The 12235-nt window shown below is 40.1% G+C and overlaps 1 protein-coding gene across 2 annotated transcripts in view; it reads left to right on the forward strand.

The window, feature by feature from the left end:
• The window catches only part of dbn1 (drebrin 1), an 88604-nt gene extending 76641 nt beyond the window's left edge, over positions 1-11963 (forward strand). The window contains exons 9-14 of one of the 2 annotated variants that reach the window (XM_007909886.2): positions 16-96; positions 840-954; positions 6760-6897; positions 8249-8928; positions 10415-10493; positions 11579-11963. In XM_007909886.2, the coding sequence (XP_007908077.1) occupies positions 16-96; positions 840-954; positions 6760-6897; positions 8249-8928; positions 10415-10493; positions 11579-11643 (1158 nt within the window). In that variant the 3' untranslated portion in view covers positions 11644-11963. Of the gene's footprint in view, positions 1-15; positions 97-839; positions 955-6759; positions 6904-8248; positions 8929-10414; positions 10494-11578 lie in introns of both variants that reach the window. The other variant, XM_007909887.2, reaches the window with a different exon arrangement.
• The last annotated feature ends 272 nt before the right edge of the window (positions 11964-12235 follow it).

Below are 12235 nucleotides of genomic sequence, written 5' to 3' on the forward strand. Positions count from 1 at the left end.
TCCATTTTGAACTAGGATTCGCAGAAGGATGGAGCAGAAGAGGACGATGAAGAGAAAAGGCAATCCAAGATCAGTGATTCTGCTGAAAAAGCAGCGGTGAGCATTCACAAAAAAACAGAATAAGGGTCAATTCACTTTACGGTATATTCTGTGAAGAGTTTTGAGACGTCTCAACGATGTGATAAGGCACTATATTAAATGCAAGGAGTATTACAAAGTTGGTCCTTCTAGACAAATCGAATGAACTGTAAAAGACGACTATCTGTGATGATCCAAACTATGATGTCAGTTCTACATGGATGTATAATTGAAAGCTGTTCTCATGCCATACAATTCATAGTAAATACCAGTCCTTTAGTTTATTGAATGTGTCTCATACTTACAGCAAATGATTGTCCCTTCCTTGGCCACCTTGGTGCAAGTGCCCTGACCGAAGCCAATCACCTTGTTCAGTTGTATTCTAGAGCCTTGGAAAAACAACTGTGACCAACGATATGGAGAAGATTATACACACAATACAATAGCCACAGCCAACTAAGAGTGCACATAAATGGAGAAACCTCAACCCTAAAGTTGAGAGACTGAGAATCAGATGTATTTGTATGGTTGGAATTTAAGCACTCTGGGATGCTAACCCGTGTGAAAGGCACTATATGAATGCAAGTTGTTGTTGGAATAGAAGAGTTGCAAATCTTCAAAAACACGAAAAGAGTCAATGGTTTAGCAAAGCAATCCTCAATTCTAACTTGAAAGACGTGTTTACAAATATCATGAAATACCTTTGAAATATCATGAAATACCAGCCCTTTTGTTAATTATGACTTCTGTTCTTTCAATAGGAAGCTGCGGCTCTTATTGCACAGCGTGATGGGAATCCTAGGGAATTCTTTAAGCAGCGAGAACGAGCCATGACAACAAGTTTTGAGACGGTACATTTTCCAGGCCAAAAATTAGGTATGAGGAGATCTTTTGGTTTCCATTCACCCACCAGTATTTCTCCCTCCCCCATTGCAGAAACTTTTCATCTCCACGAATGCAACCTCCACCAAACAGTAGAGCTGGTCATTAATGCTGTTTCATAGTTCAGTTTAAGTTATCCATGTGGCAACTTAGCATTTTAATAAGTTCATCACTTGGGCTATCAACCGTGCAAGCCAAAACTCTTAAGCACAGGATGTAAACAAGGCATCTTAACTCTGGTCTACGGTGTTGCTTGGGGTAAGATGAGCTGTTTCTGATTTATAAATGAGATTTCGCCATATGTAACCTGATCAGGCGAATAATGTTAGTAATGGGTAGTAATGGCTGTACTCAGTCATGTTGCAGTGCTGCAGTTCTGAATAGTATGGAGCCATTCTCGATCAAGCATTACATGAATTTAAAGGGGGAGATTTATGTTATCACAATCCATGGAGAGTAACCATTTTCTAATCACATCCGAGTTTAGTTAGGAATAGTAGAATTGAAATTCAATAGTCGTATCCAATGTTGTTGGATGGTGTGATTGAAAGTGGGGTGATGTGGTACCAATTGCGACGCTAGGAGGTCACATGATTTAGGAGGTTGGGTGGGCATGACATTGGTCTGATCGTGTCAAAAAACTTGGGAATGACGTTGCATCTGATTATGTCAGGTGTTGTGACTGGAAATGGGGGAGTGTCTTATCGAATGTAGCAGATGATGATGGTTCAATTAGACTGTAATTATTTTACATGATGGAAGTCCTTTGAAATGTCATTTCCCAACAGCTTTGCATTCACACTGATAGTCTCCAAGGGTGACTCACAATTCACATGTCACCACTTAATAGAGAAATTTCTTGATTAGCATTATTTCATTAAACAACTCTTTACTCCATTCAACCCATTTTGAAAAAAATTCCTTTAATGAAGGCAAATATGATAAAGGCTAATTTTAATTTTCCAAACCAGGTGCTATACAGTAAAAATATTTTTCTCCTGTAGTGCTACACTACCAAGTACAGAAAGGGGTCCAAATCAGCACATTTAGCAGATGCTGTCACAATAATGCCCAGCCCAGCACCAATCCTAGTCACTGTGCTAAGTGCAGTCTGGGTTAATTTGCTCATTGAATAGATATAAGGGGCACAGTGAAATGGGAGAACTAGATTGTCAGTGAAAGTGGTCTGGTATTCAAGTTTAATACAATCACTTAGTGATACTGTTAAAATCTATAAAGTACGTTCTTGGTTTGTTCCTTTATATCAAGCCATTATCCATACTTCTCCCTGTAGATGCCTGCACCTACTCATTTATTTTTGTCTTATTCTGGTTTACATTGACTCATCTTATTCTGCAATCAGTGCAATAGGTGCAATCTATTCCAATTAAGTAGACACTTGCTATCTGTAACAATCAAGGCTACATTCATGATACTAATTGCAGTTCGAGTCTGTCGAAATCACATTCACTGCCCTGATAAGTCTGTTTCAATTGTTTGCATCACTTTCCTGGGTAGCATTCAAACACAAGTAAATCCACTCCTGGTCACTTCTATTGCCTACAAAATACTGCCATTATACTTTACAGCAAGTCCTGTGAAGTGCTTTGAGATGTCCTCCTGACATTAAACAGACTATCAAATGTAAGGATTATTATTTATTATGAAGTGCAATTGTAGCAAATGTTTTGAAACTTGTTTAACACTATGTCGCCTTTTACTTCAGTTGACTGGGTGGAGGGAGGATGGGAGTTCATAAATCGTAGACTTTGTTCTGGTGATGTCTTGTTGAAGATTCTGGTCTGCTATAGATATACAATCTTACAATTGGTTCACACAGTTTTAGGGGGAGGAGTTGGAGAGAGATGAAATTCAGTGTGAATCAGTGTCTTTGGTTATTTGTCACAGAATTTCTGGATATTTTGCCAACAAACTTCTTTCAGGAAGCTACTGGGGAGCCCTTCATTATTGGTACTGCCATCATTTCAGATGAGACGTTAAACCAAGATCCTGCCTGCTTGTTCAGGTGGACATTAAATATCCCATAATACTATTCGAAAAGAGAAGGGAGTTTCTCCCAATGTCTAGCCAACACTCCTAGATATATTGACATTCACTTCTCGAATTTTGTGGACCTGCTATGCATAAATTAGCTGAAATGTTTGCCTACAGGCAAACAGCCATTAACCTTGACAGCGATCAGCTGTAAAGCACCTTGAGGTGTTTTGACATTCCGGGTGCTGTTTAAAATGCAAAGATTATTTTTTATTAATGATTCCTAGATCACCTGTTTCAGACATTCTTAATGAAGGTTCCATGCAATGAGTAGATTCCCCTTTCCTCCTCAACCTCCCCCACGCCTCAACTCTCAGGAGGTGACAATGATTCTAATATAATGGAGTCATGTTATAATATTCACTGTACAAGGGCCTCAGAACTAAAATCCACCAATAATAGAAAGAGAATCTCAACAATGAAAAGACAGAAAATCTTGACATCAAAAGAGACATCTTTTAGGAGAGGGACAAGGCATGTGGGGGAAAGGGTGCATTGTGGAATGATTCTACGAAGCAGAAGTAATAAAAAGGTAGGATTTCAGAAAAGGAGTGGGGGAGAAAGTGGGTGCTTGGAGGTGATTGAAAGGGGCAGTGAGAGAGCATTGGTGTGATGGAAACTAGGTGAAAATTCAGTGATAAATGGGGTATATGTACAGATGGGAATAATACTGTAACAGAAAACTCCAACTTGATGGTTGCGGTATACCATTCTCTGACAATAAGCAGTTTGCACTGTATTTCCTGCATTACCTACCTCATTATCTCCCTTCCCTACCTGCTCAAAGCCTCCCAGCTCTTTGCTGCTGTGTGTGTTACTGACTTGTGTGACACATTCTACCCACAGGTCGAGTGAACAGCCTTTTCCTTAAGAATCAGCATACTCTGCCCGAGCGATCATGGCCCCCTCCAAGATCCCCTTATCCTCGAATGGTTGCTAACAATACCCCCTTCCAGTCTTTCCCCTCATGTATGTATACTTTCTGATCAAACCTACAGTATCATGTTTTTGAAGTAGAACCTTGCACTTCCAAGAGTGTGTTGGCTGTAATGTCTGGTTTATACTTGGACATCCCTTCCAGCAGTGAAGTGATTGGCAGTAAGGAGCAGAATTTATTCTGCTTGCTCTCAGTCGTTTTAAATGGGGCTAAAGAGAGTGGTTGCCCAACTCAATGCATATACTGAGCCCACTAAACAGTATTTGTTATTAAGCAGATGGTTTCTCTACTGGATCCTCAGCAGCATTGAGAAACAACTCCTTAAAGTTTTTAGGGCCACACATTGAACCAGTCCTGGATCTTTCAAGGTCCTATGTTTGACTGGTAGCCCAATAGATTTGCACTGCCTCAATTTTGTTACTGGAATGTTTGGAATCGATGTCCCACTCAAAGCACACTCAAAACTGGGCATAAGTGGATACTTGGATACTGCTGCTCACATCAGATTAGTTCTAGATGTATTGCAGTCATTCATCGTGATGGTTGTGATGAGTGGCTGTGACAAAATGCAGTATAAACTGGCTATTATAGCTTCCATGCACTGTTAGACCCCTCCCCCTTCCCATCTGACACAATATATAAACTGGATGCATCTTAAGCCATTGCAAGTCTCTGTTGAGAGAATACATTCAGTATATTCACGAAGGTACTAGATGCTACATGTTATCTCTGAGATTTTGATTCAGATTCTGTCTAGACAGGGAATGGATGTCTTCTCTTTCTGACTGAGGAGCTGAGAGATGCAGTGGATTGGAAAAATACCCTTTCATCTCAGCTTCACTTCAAATGTTGCCACACCAAAGGGATGTTGATTTCATTCAAATCACAAAATATGGCAATCTAGAATCATTTTGAGGAGAAAATTCCCATTTCCGCTGAAACTACAAAGAATTTCAAACAGGAACAATAGACTAGTTCCCATCAAGTGAAATGATTCAGGGTTATTAGATTTACAAGATGGAAGCATCAAAATCTTGTGGAAAATTTGATGGGTAGCGAGATGGGCCTGTGGTCCATTTTGGGTTGAAATTATTGCTGTGTTTAAATTTGGAGGTGAGTGACACAAAAACAATCTCACTCATGAGAGCACTTGTAAAAAATAAAACACTTGTGAGAACAGATATACTATATCATTTTGTGCAGGAAGAGTCAGAGTTGAGATATGCCCTTAGGGCAGTGTAGGAAGTTCTATATTGCATTCGACAGATGCCTGACCTAGGGAATGGTTTACGCTGTGACATGCACAGCAGAGGAAACCCAGTTGCTGAAAGGATCTTTGCTTCATTTAAGTGACATAATCCTAGGAAAGTGGCTTAAATGCATGAGTTACTCAGTAATGTTTTGTTTTGCAATATACTGATGTTATATAGAGCTCACAAAACATGCTGCCACCTGAGCATCATTCAGCTGCATTTTCACTTTCTGTCATCGTGTTGAGTCACCTCTCATTTGGAGTTTAAAATGTGATCGATTGTAAGTTTATGCCCTGCACAGAAGATGGTTCAGTCTGGCCTAGTTGGTAATACCTGAATGCTGCTGTGATGGGTATCACAGCTCATGGATGCATTAACGAACCCAAATCAGGCGTAGATTTACCCCTTCATCTCCAGCACAGTAGGAGGAAAGACCAAGGAGAGACTTGGCAACCCTTTGTGATAGGATGGAGGATGGGTGTGATGGGTGCAGTTGAAACATCACATAGAACATTACAGCATGGAAACAAGCCATTTGGTCCAACTAGTCCATTGCCAGATTCATAGATTAACAACAGTGGGATTGATGTGTTTTTTTTCTTCATTTTACTGGCATTTGGAAATCACAATTAACCGTTTTACAAATATTGGAATTTGGTCAGCTTTTCATTTTCACAAACTGAAGACACATGTACCTTTCAAATCGTCTTTGCTAATATTGCAAAATAACCCTCGCATTACTGTCCGAGGCGCAAAGTACTATTTGTTGGAGAATGTAAAAGGGGATTCTTCTATTAAAAACATTTTATAGAAGATGTCATTCTTGAACTTTTCCAAAGTGCTATTCAAAGCAGTTATAGCTTTTGAGAATTATCCATGCTCTTAAAACCGCAAAGAGACATCTGCTATATAATTGAATATTAACAATAATAAATTGGTCATTTTCAATCTACGACTGTTTGTGGGACATTGCTGTGCGCAATTGGCTGCCGCGTTCACCCACAAATATACAGTCAATTCACTTTACAGTGTGTTCTGTGAAGCGCTTTGGGACGTCCTCCCGACGTGAAAAGCGCTATATCAAATGCAAGGATTATTATTATTAAGGCAGCATGCAATATCTGTATCTGCATTGCTCCAAAAAATTCTGAAAAACAAAGTCCCTCATTTAAAAGTTCCAAGTGTATTCAGTCTGCGATTACATCACCTGTACTATTGATAAAATTATACTGTATTTGCACTACATGATCTTTCAAAGTTGGGTCAACCACCTTCAGGTATTTCTGCCTTCCTATCTTGCGCATCTCAAAAGGTCAGTTCCACCTATTTTTCATCTAGTTGCACCTCACTTCCTTCCAGTTCCACATAACTTCCTGCCTGTGTTTCTTAAAATATTGGTCCCATTTTCCTGCCATCTTTGACACTCGCTTTCAAAGCTGACACATATATACTTGGTTGAGATGTCAGTGGGAGCCTGTGGAACTGTACCTTAAATCTATGCTGTGAGATAATTGTTGAATCCTTTTGACTTTTATATTGATCCTTTCCTAACAGCTCACCAGACACAGTTTGAGTCTCCCAGACAGGAAGGCACGACCTCCCTCAATGCTCCTGAATCAAGTGTAGTTGGAACACCAATATATGAAGAGAATGAAGAGTTTGGAAACGAAAGGATTGTGAAAAACATCCAGGGTACAGGTGGAGTTGGAATGTGGATATTATTTGAGCTGGATTGTTTTGCATTGCTTGTGCTCGTAAACAATAACGGATTGTTTATCATGGATAGAGAATGAGCGCTACAAGAGGTGCATTACTATGAATTTTGCAATTCAAGTGATGTCTGTCCCCAATCTGAGACATAACATGCAAAGGTCTATGGGGTCTAACATACATTATTTTTTAATAAGACATATGTAAATGTCACATTTTAAAACAAAGAACGTTCATTCTTCAGCATATTTCAGAAATTGGATAATTAAATTGGATAATTCTTAGTAAGAAATCTTTTAAGAAATATGACAAATTAAACGCCAGTGAGCCTCATCATGTTATCAAACCAATGTTTTGAAAACTTCTGTCCGGTCCCTAGCTGCTATGGCTGAGTTACTGATGGAATGCTACTTTTAAGTCTTATATAGGTTGCATTTACAATTGATCTTAAAGTTCAAATTAATGTATACTGTTCATCATCCACTGAGGCAGTTGTTGGATATGCATGGGTATGCAATTAAGATGTAGTAGTTAAGTTTATTTGCTAAGTATCTGACTACGACTCGTATGTAATAAGAAGACATTGGCTGTTGGATTGTAGAGCACTGTTAAATTAAGAGATAAGTGGCTCTTAACAGAGGGAGTATATGGCTCTGACCGAGGATGAAGAGTTTTAGTTGTGAGGAAGGGGGCAGTGTTTGATTTTGATTCGGTGGGAGGGGGAGTGTACCGCACACATCTCTGATTGGGATAGGAGGCAGAACACAAGCTTGATATAGAATCGTACAGCACAAAAAGAGGCCATTCGGCCCATTGAGTTTGTGCCGGATCTTTGAAAAGAGCAATGTAATGTCAATCCCACCCCCAGCCCTTTCCCCATAACCCTGCAGACCCGTCCTCCTCAAATACCCGTCCACCACGTTTTTAAAAGTTGTTATCGAATCGGCCTCGACCACCCTTTCAGGCAACACGTTCCAGATTTGAACAACTCGTTGTGTGAAAAAATTTCTTCTCACCTCTCCTCTGCTTCTTTTAGAAACTATTTTGGATCTGTGACCTCGAGTCACCGACACACCCACCAGTGGAAACAGTTTTTCCCTTTCTAACCTATCAAATCCCCTCATGATTTTGAAAACCTCTATTAGGTCTCCTCGTAACCTTCTCTGCTCCAATGAGAATCTGTGTTATTGAATGATGTGAATGAATGTGGCTGAGTAAGCAGCAGGATAACCAAAATATGGATCCAGAGTTCAATGTAAACAACTCTTCCATGCATCTGTCAAGTTCTTGGCTGATTAACCTTACACTTTTGTTCGCATTCTTTTCCATTCAGGCAAGTCTGAGACTATATTTCAAGAACAACAACCAGTTCGATATGAAGAGCCACTGCCAGAACAAAAAATCACCAGCTACACTGAAGAGCCTGGTCTTGTAAACGTGTGGCCTGAGGCGCCAAGCTTTATACACACTGAAGAATCAGTGCATATTTCCCAGGCAGGCCTCTTAAGTACTGAGGAGCAAAGTCTTGCGAACACTGAGAAACCACAAACCAATGAGAATTTGCTGGACCTTTGGGAAACCAATGGAATAGATGAGCTACCCTTAAAATCACACAGTGTGCTAGAGGAAAAGCAATCGATCCGCACCAGTACTGGGGAAACGGAACTGATTTTAAATCTGAAGAGCCCACCTTCGGATGAGACTGTGTCAACGCATGCAGGTGTTGAAGGAAATAACCAAGTGATTGTGAACTTCCAGGAGTCAGCAGGACAGCCTGCAGGATGGGAGTGCACTGAACAGGGGCAACAGCCAACTCGGAGCAGTGCAGCACCTGAGGAAGAAAACTTGCTGTGCTTCGATGGCAATGAGGGTCTGCCGGAGCCACCTCCAGACTGCCTTGATTCACAGCAGTGGGAGAATCTGCCAAGCCTCATAGAACTTGAAGGGCCACAAGAGATGAGTGGAGACTATTGCTTTGGATTGCAGGAGCTGCCCAAGTCCCACGATGCCGAGGTAAGCTAAAAAAGGGGACAATCATTTGGTTTACAATATAATATATTGTTGTACAAAGCAGAGAATTAGGAAAAAACCTTCCCATATGTTTAGTAACTTTCAGCTAGATTGTAGAAAGAAACTCACACCACTGCTCTTGTGCAACATGAGTTTGGTCCAACTCAGCCCGGTTCCTAATGATGTTGTCCATAGTGCAAAGCTGTAGAGAGGAGAGGACTGATTATGGGGTAGGAATGAAGAATTAATTCTTGTACAGGAGAGGCTGCTCTGCTAAAGTTGTGGTTGTGGGACTTTGGTGAGGCAAACCAGACAGAATTTCACTCTGCATGTGGTTGTGCTATGTCCGAACATGAAATACTGACACAGCAATTAGGGGCAATTAGTGGGGAAAAATTGCTCTACTCCTCAGCAGTGATGGTTCTTACATTTTAAATACATAGCTATTGATTTTATAAACATCTATTTCAATGAGTTGATATACTTCTCTAGAATATTCTCTAACCTGACTGGTTCTGCAGTTACCAGGAGTTTGAATAGTCACTCCGGGGGGAGTTACTTTAACTACCAAGAATTAGAATAGTGTCATTCCTGACGAGGAATGGGATAGAGCATTGCCAAGTGACTATAGCAACCAGAATAGAGCACCACTCCCAACTAATTGCTATTAATAAGCAAGTATTGCAATAGAGCATCAACATAGTGTCATTTGTGACTGGTTGTGTAAAATACGGCATCACTTCAGACTCATTTTCCAGCAAACATTGGCCCTGCTGACGTCTCACCTCCTTCAGTGCTCACTGCACTGTAGCTTGTGGCTCACGGCCGTGCTCATTTTCTTATTCACCAGGATTTGCTGTCTAGCTTTACTCTCTGGCGTGGGAGCCGTGGTGGTGCTTGAGTTCCTCTCTGTACCTGGCAAGATTACAGCCATAACCAACTGAATACTACTAATTTTACACTGAATAAACCTAATCCTCACCCAATTCCTCCTCTAGTTAGATTGCTCTTTTACCTGCCCGTCTAACACCAGCTAGAAGATTTAGCCACACTATTCCTTGAATCTGCTGTGTACAAGATGTCGCAAGCATAGTTAGAATAGGCCCATGACTGTTAGCAGTCTTCTACTTATTCATTTAGATTTTGTTTAGTTCTAATTGAGTTTGTATACCAAAGGACATTATTTTTTAAGGCAAATAACAATGATTCAGGCATCCTACTTTGCTCCTGGGTGTAGAAATTTTGAATGATATATTTAACAATTTCCATCACTAAACCTAGCGGCAAGTGGTCAGCACCTGATTTTCTCTGGGCTGCGGTGCAAGGCTGATTCCCTGAATCTCCAGGAAACCACCTTCCTTTATGGGTAAAACCAGGGAAAATTAAGAATTCCATTGAAGCTAAAATTGTAACTTATTTGCTGTTGGATCACTGACTAGCAGAATGGCTGGTTTGGTGTGCAATTTACTTTATAATTTCCTTTCAATAGGCTGTTCAAGAATTTGTCAACCAGTCGCAGGATGAGTATATTATCGGTCACGTTGAGGAAACGACCAGTAAAATACCAGGTGAGTTACTGGGAATTAGTTAATATCAAATCAATCAGTTACCAAAATATGTAGTATTTGTAATCTGATTTAGCAAAGGATTTGTCAATATCAAATCCTCCTGGTAACTGGATGTGAGTCACAGGAGCTCCAATCTGATGCGTTCTCCTTCCGGTCAGTCATTCTCTGCATTGCTGGTGGTGGAAGTTTGCTGGGATAAATAACTGCCACAGTTGCATGCAAAAATAGTCACTACATACTGAGATGTTTTACTTCAGGTGGTGCTATAATGCACATTCTTCTGGGATATAACCTTTACTGTCTTCCTATTATAGCATGAAACTGTTACTTAGATTTCTTCAATTAATCCAGCATTCTGGTCACAACCATCCTTTCCATTCGGTATTTACCTGCTGTGTAAGGAAATGTTTCCTGGTCTTTTCTGAACTTGGTTTTCAAAGTCCTGCACTTAGTACAATGTAGAAATTTTCTCACTGCCTCCTAAAGTTTCTGGGTACAGTTTCTAAGTGCCATTGTTCTTCACAACCCTCACAAAAGATTCTTCATGCATCAGGCCAAATCATGTTGACAGGCTATTCAACAATAATAATAATAATAATCCTTGCATTTTGATATAGCGCTTTTCACGTCGGGAGGACGTCCCAAAGCGCTTTACAGAACACACTGTAAAGTGAATTGACTGTATATTTGAAAGGTATCCTAATGAGCCTGATCCTGTCCTTATCGAACCATCCTACAGTATGAAACTAAGAGAAATGGTAACACCCCAAACTACTTGGACACACACTCAAACCTGTAACCGTTCTGGTTTGTATGTTTTAGTGTTACACTGGACTTCCCAACCAATCTATGCACAGAACAGTCTTGTTATAATGCCTTATCGCATCACATTGAAACAACCATGAGATGAATGACTAATTAATCTAGAGCATTGCTAGCCAGAACACTGAGAAACCTCCTCTTTTGGAATAGTATCATGGGATCTTTAATGCCCACCTGAATACCATGCAGACGAGACGTCCCCTTAATGTCTCATCCAAAATAACTAACCGTTCCAGGAACCTTACTGTTTCTTTTGTTTACAGAAATTGATATCACCTATTGTGACAACGACACGGACACAGACCCAGAACATTCTCCAGCAGACTGAACCCACTCTGGCTGTAGCCTTGAGGAGACTCCAGTCTGACAATTAATGCTTCAAGAAAATGAATGACGAAAATTGCTAAGTTTAATTTAGTCTGTGTTTACGATTTTTATCTGTAATAATTTGAATGTATTATTTTCTAAATTAACCTTCTTGTATATTAATTCCACTCACAGCTGCTAGGTATAGTCTGCTGAAGCTGGCATAATGTGACTGGTAGTGTTAACTATCACTGACTGCTTTTCAAGCACCATTTTCAAAAGCACAAATTTTGTGAAATGCTAATTGCTGTTGTATGAAAATAAAGAATTTCTGAAAATCTATCTTGAAGTGTCCTCCTTTCTACTGCTCGCTATTTCAAAGTTAATTTATTCTTTTTGCCACATGCAGCTTTCTCTCTCCTTTCCTTTCCCACGGTGACAAAGTAGTGAATCATTGTTGTGAACATTTGGGCCTTTTTTTTAGCTAATTTTCTCCCTGTAAAAGTGCTCATGATTCCATAGGCCCTGGAGCCACTCTGGTACACTCCAGTCTCATGGAGGGGAATAACAATACTGTTTTTAGGATAAATATAAGGAGGTAATAGAATTGTATA

The sequence above is a fragment of the Callorhinchus milii genome, unplaced genomic scaffold (assembly GCF_018977255.1).
Source record: "Callorhinchus milii isolate IMCB2004 unplaced genomic scaffold, IMCB_Cmil_1.0 Scaffold13, whole genome shotgun sequence".
Lineage (NCBI taxonomy): Eukaryota > Metazoa > Chordata > Chondrichthyes > Chimaeriformes > Callorhinchidae > Callorhinchus > Callorhinchus milii.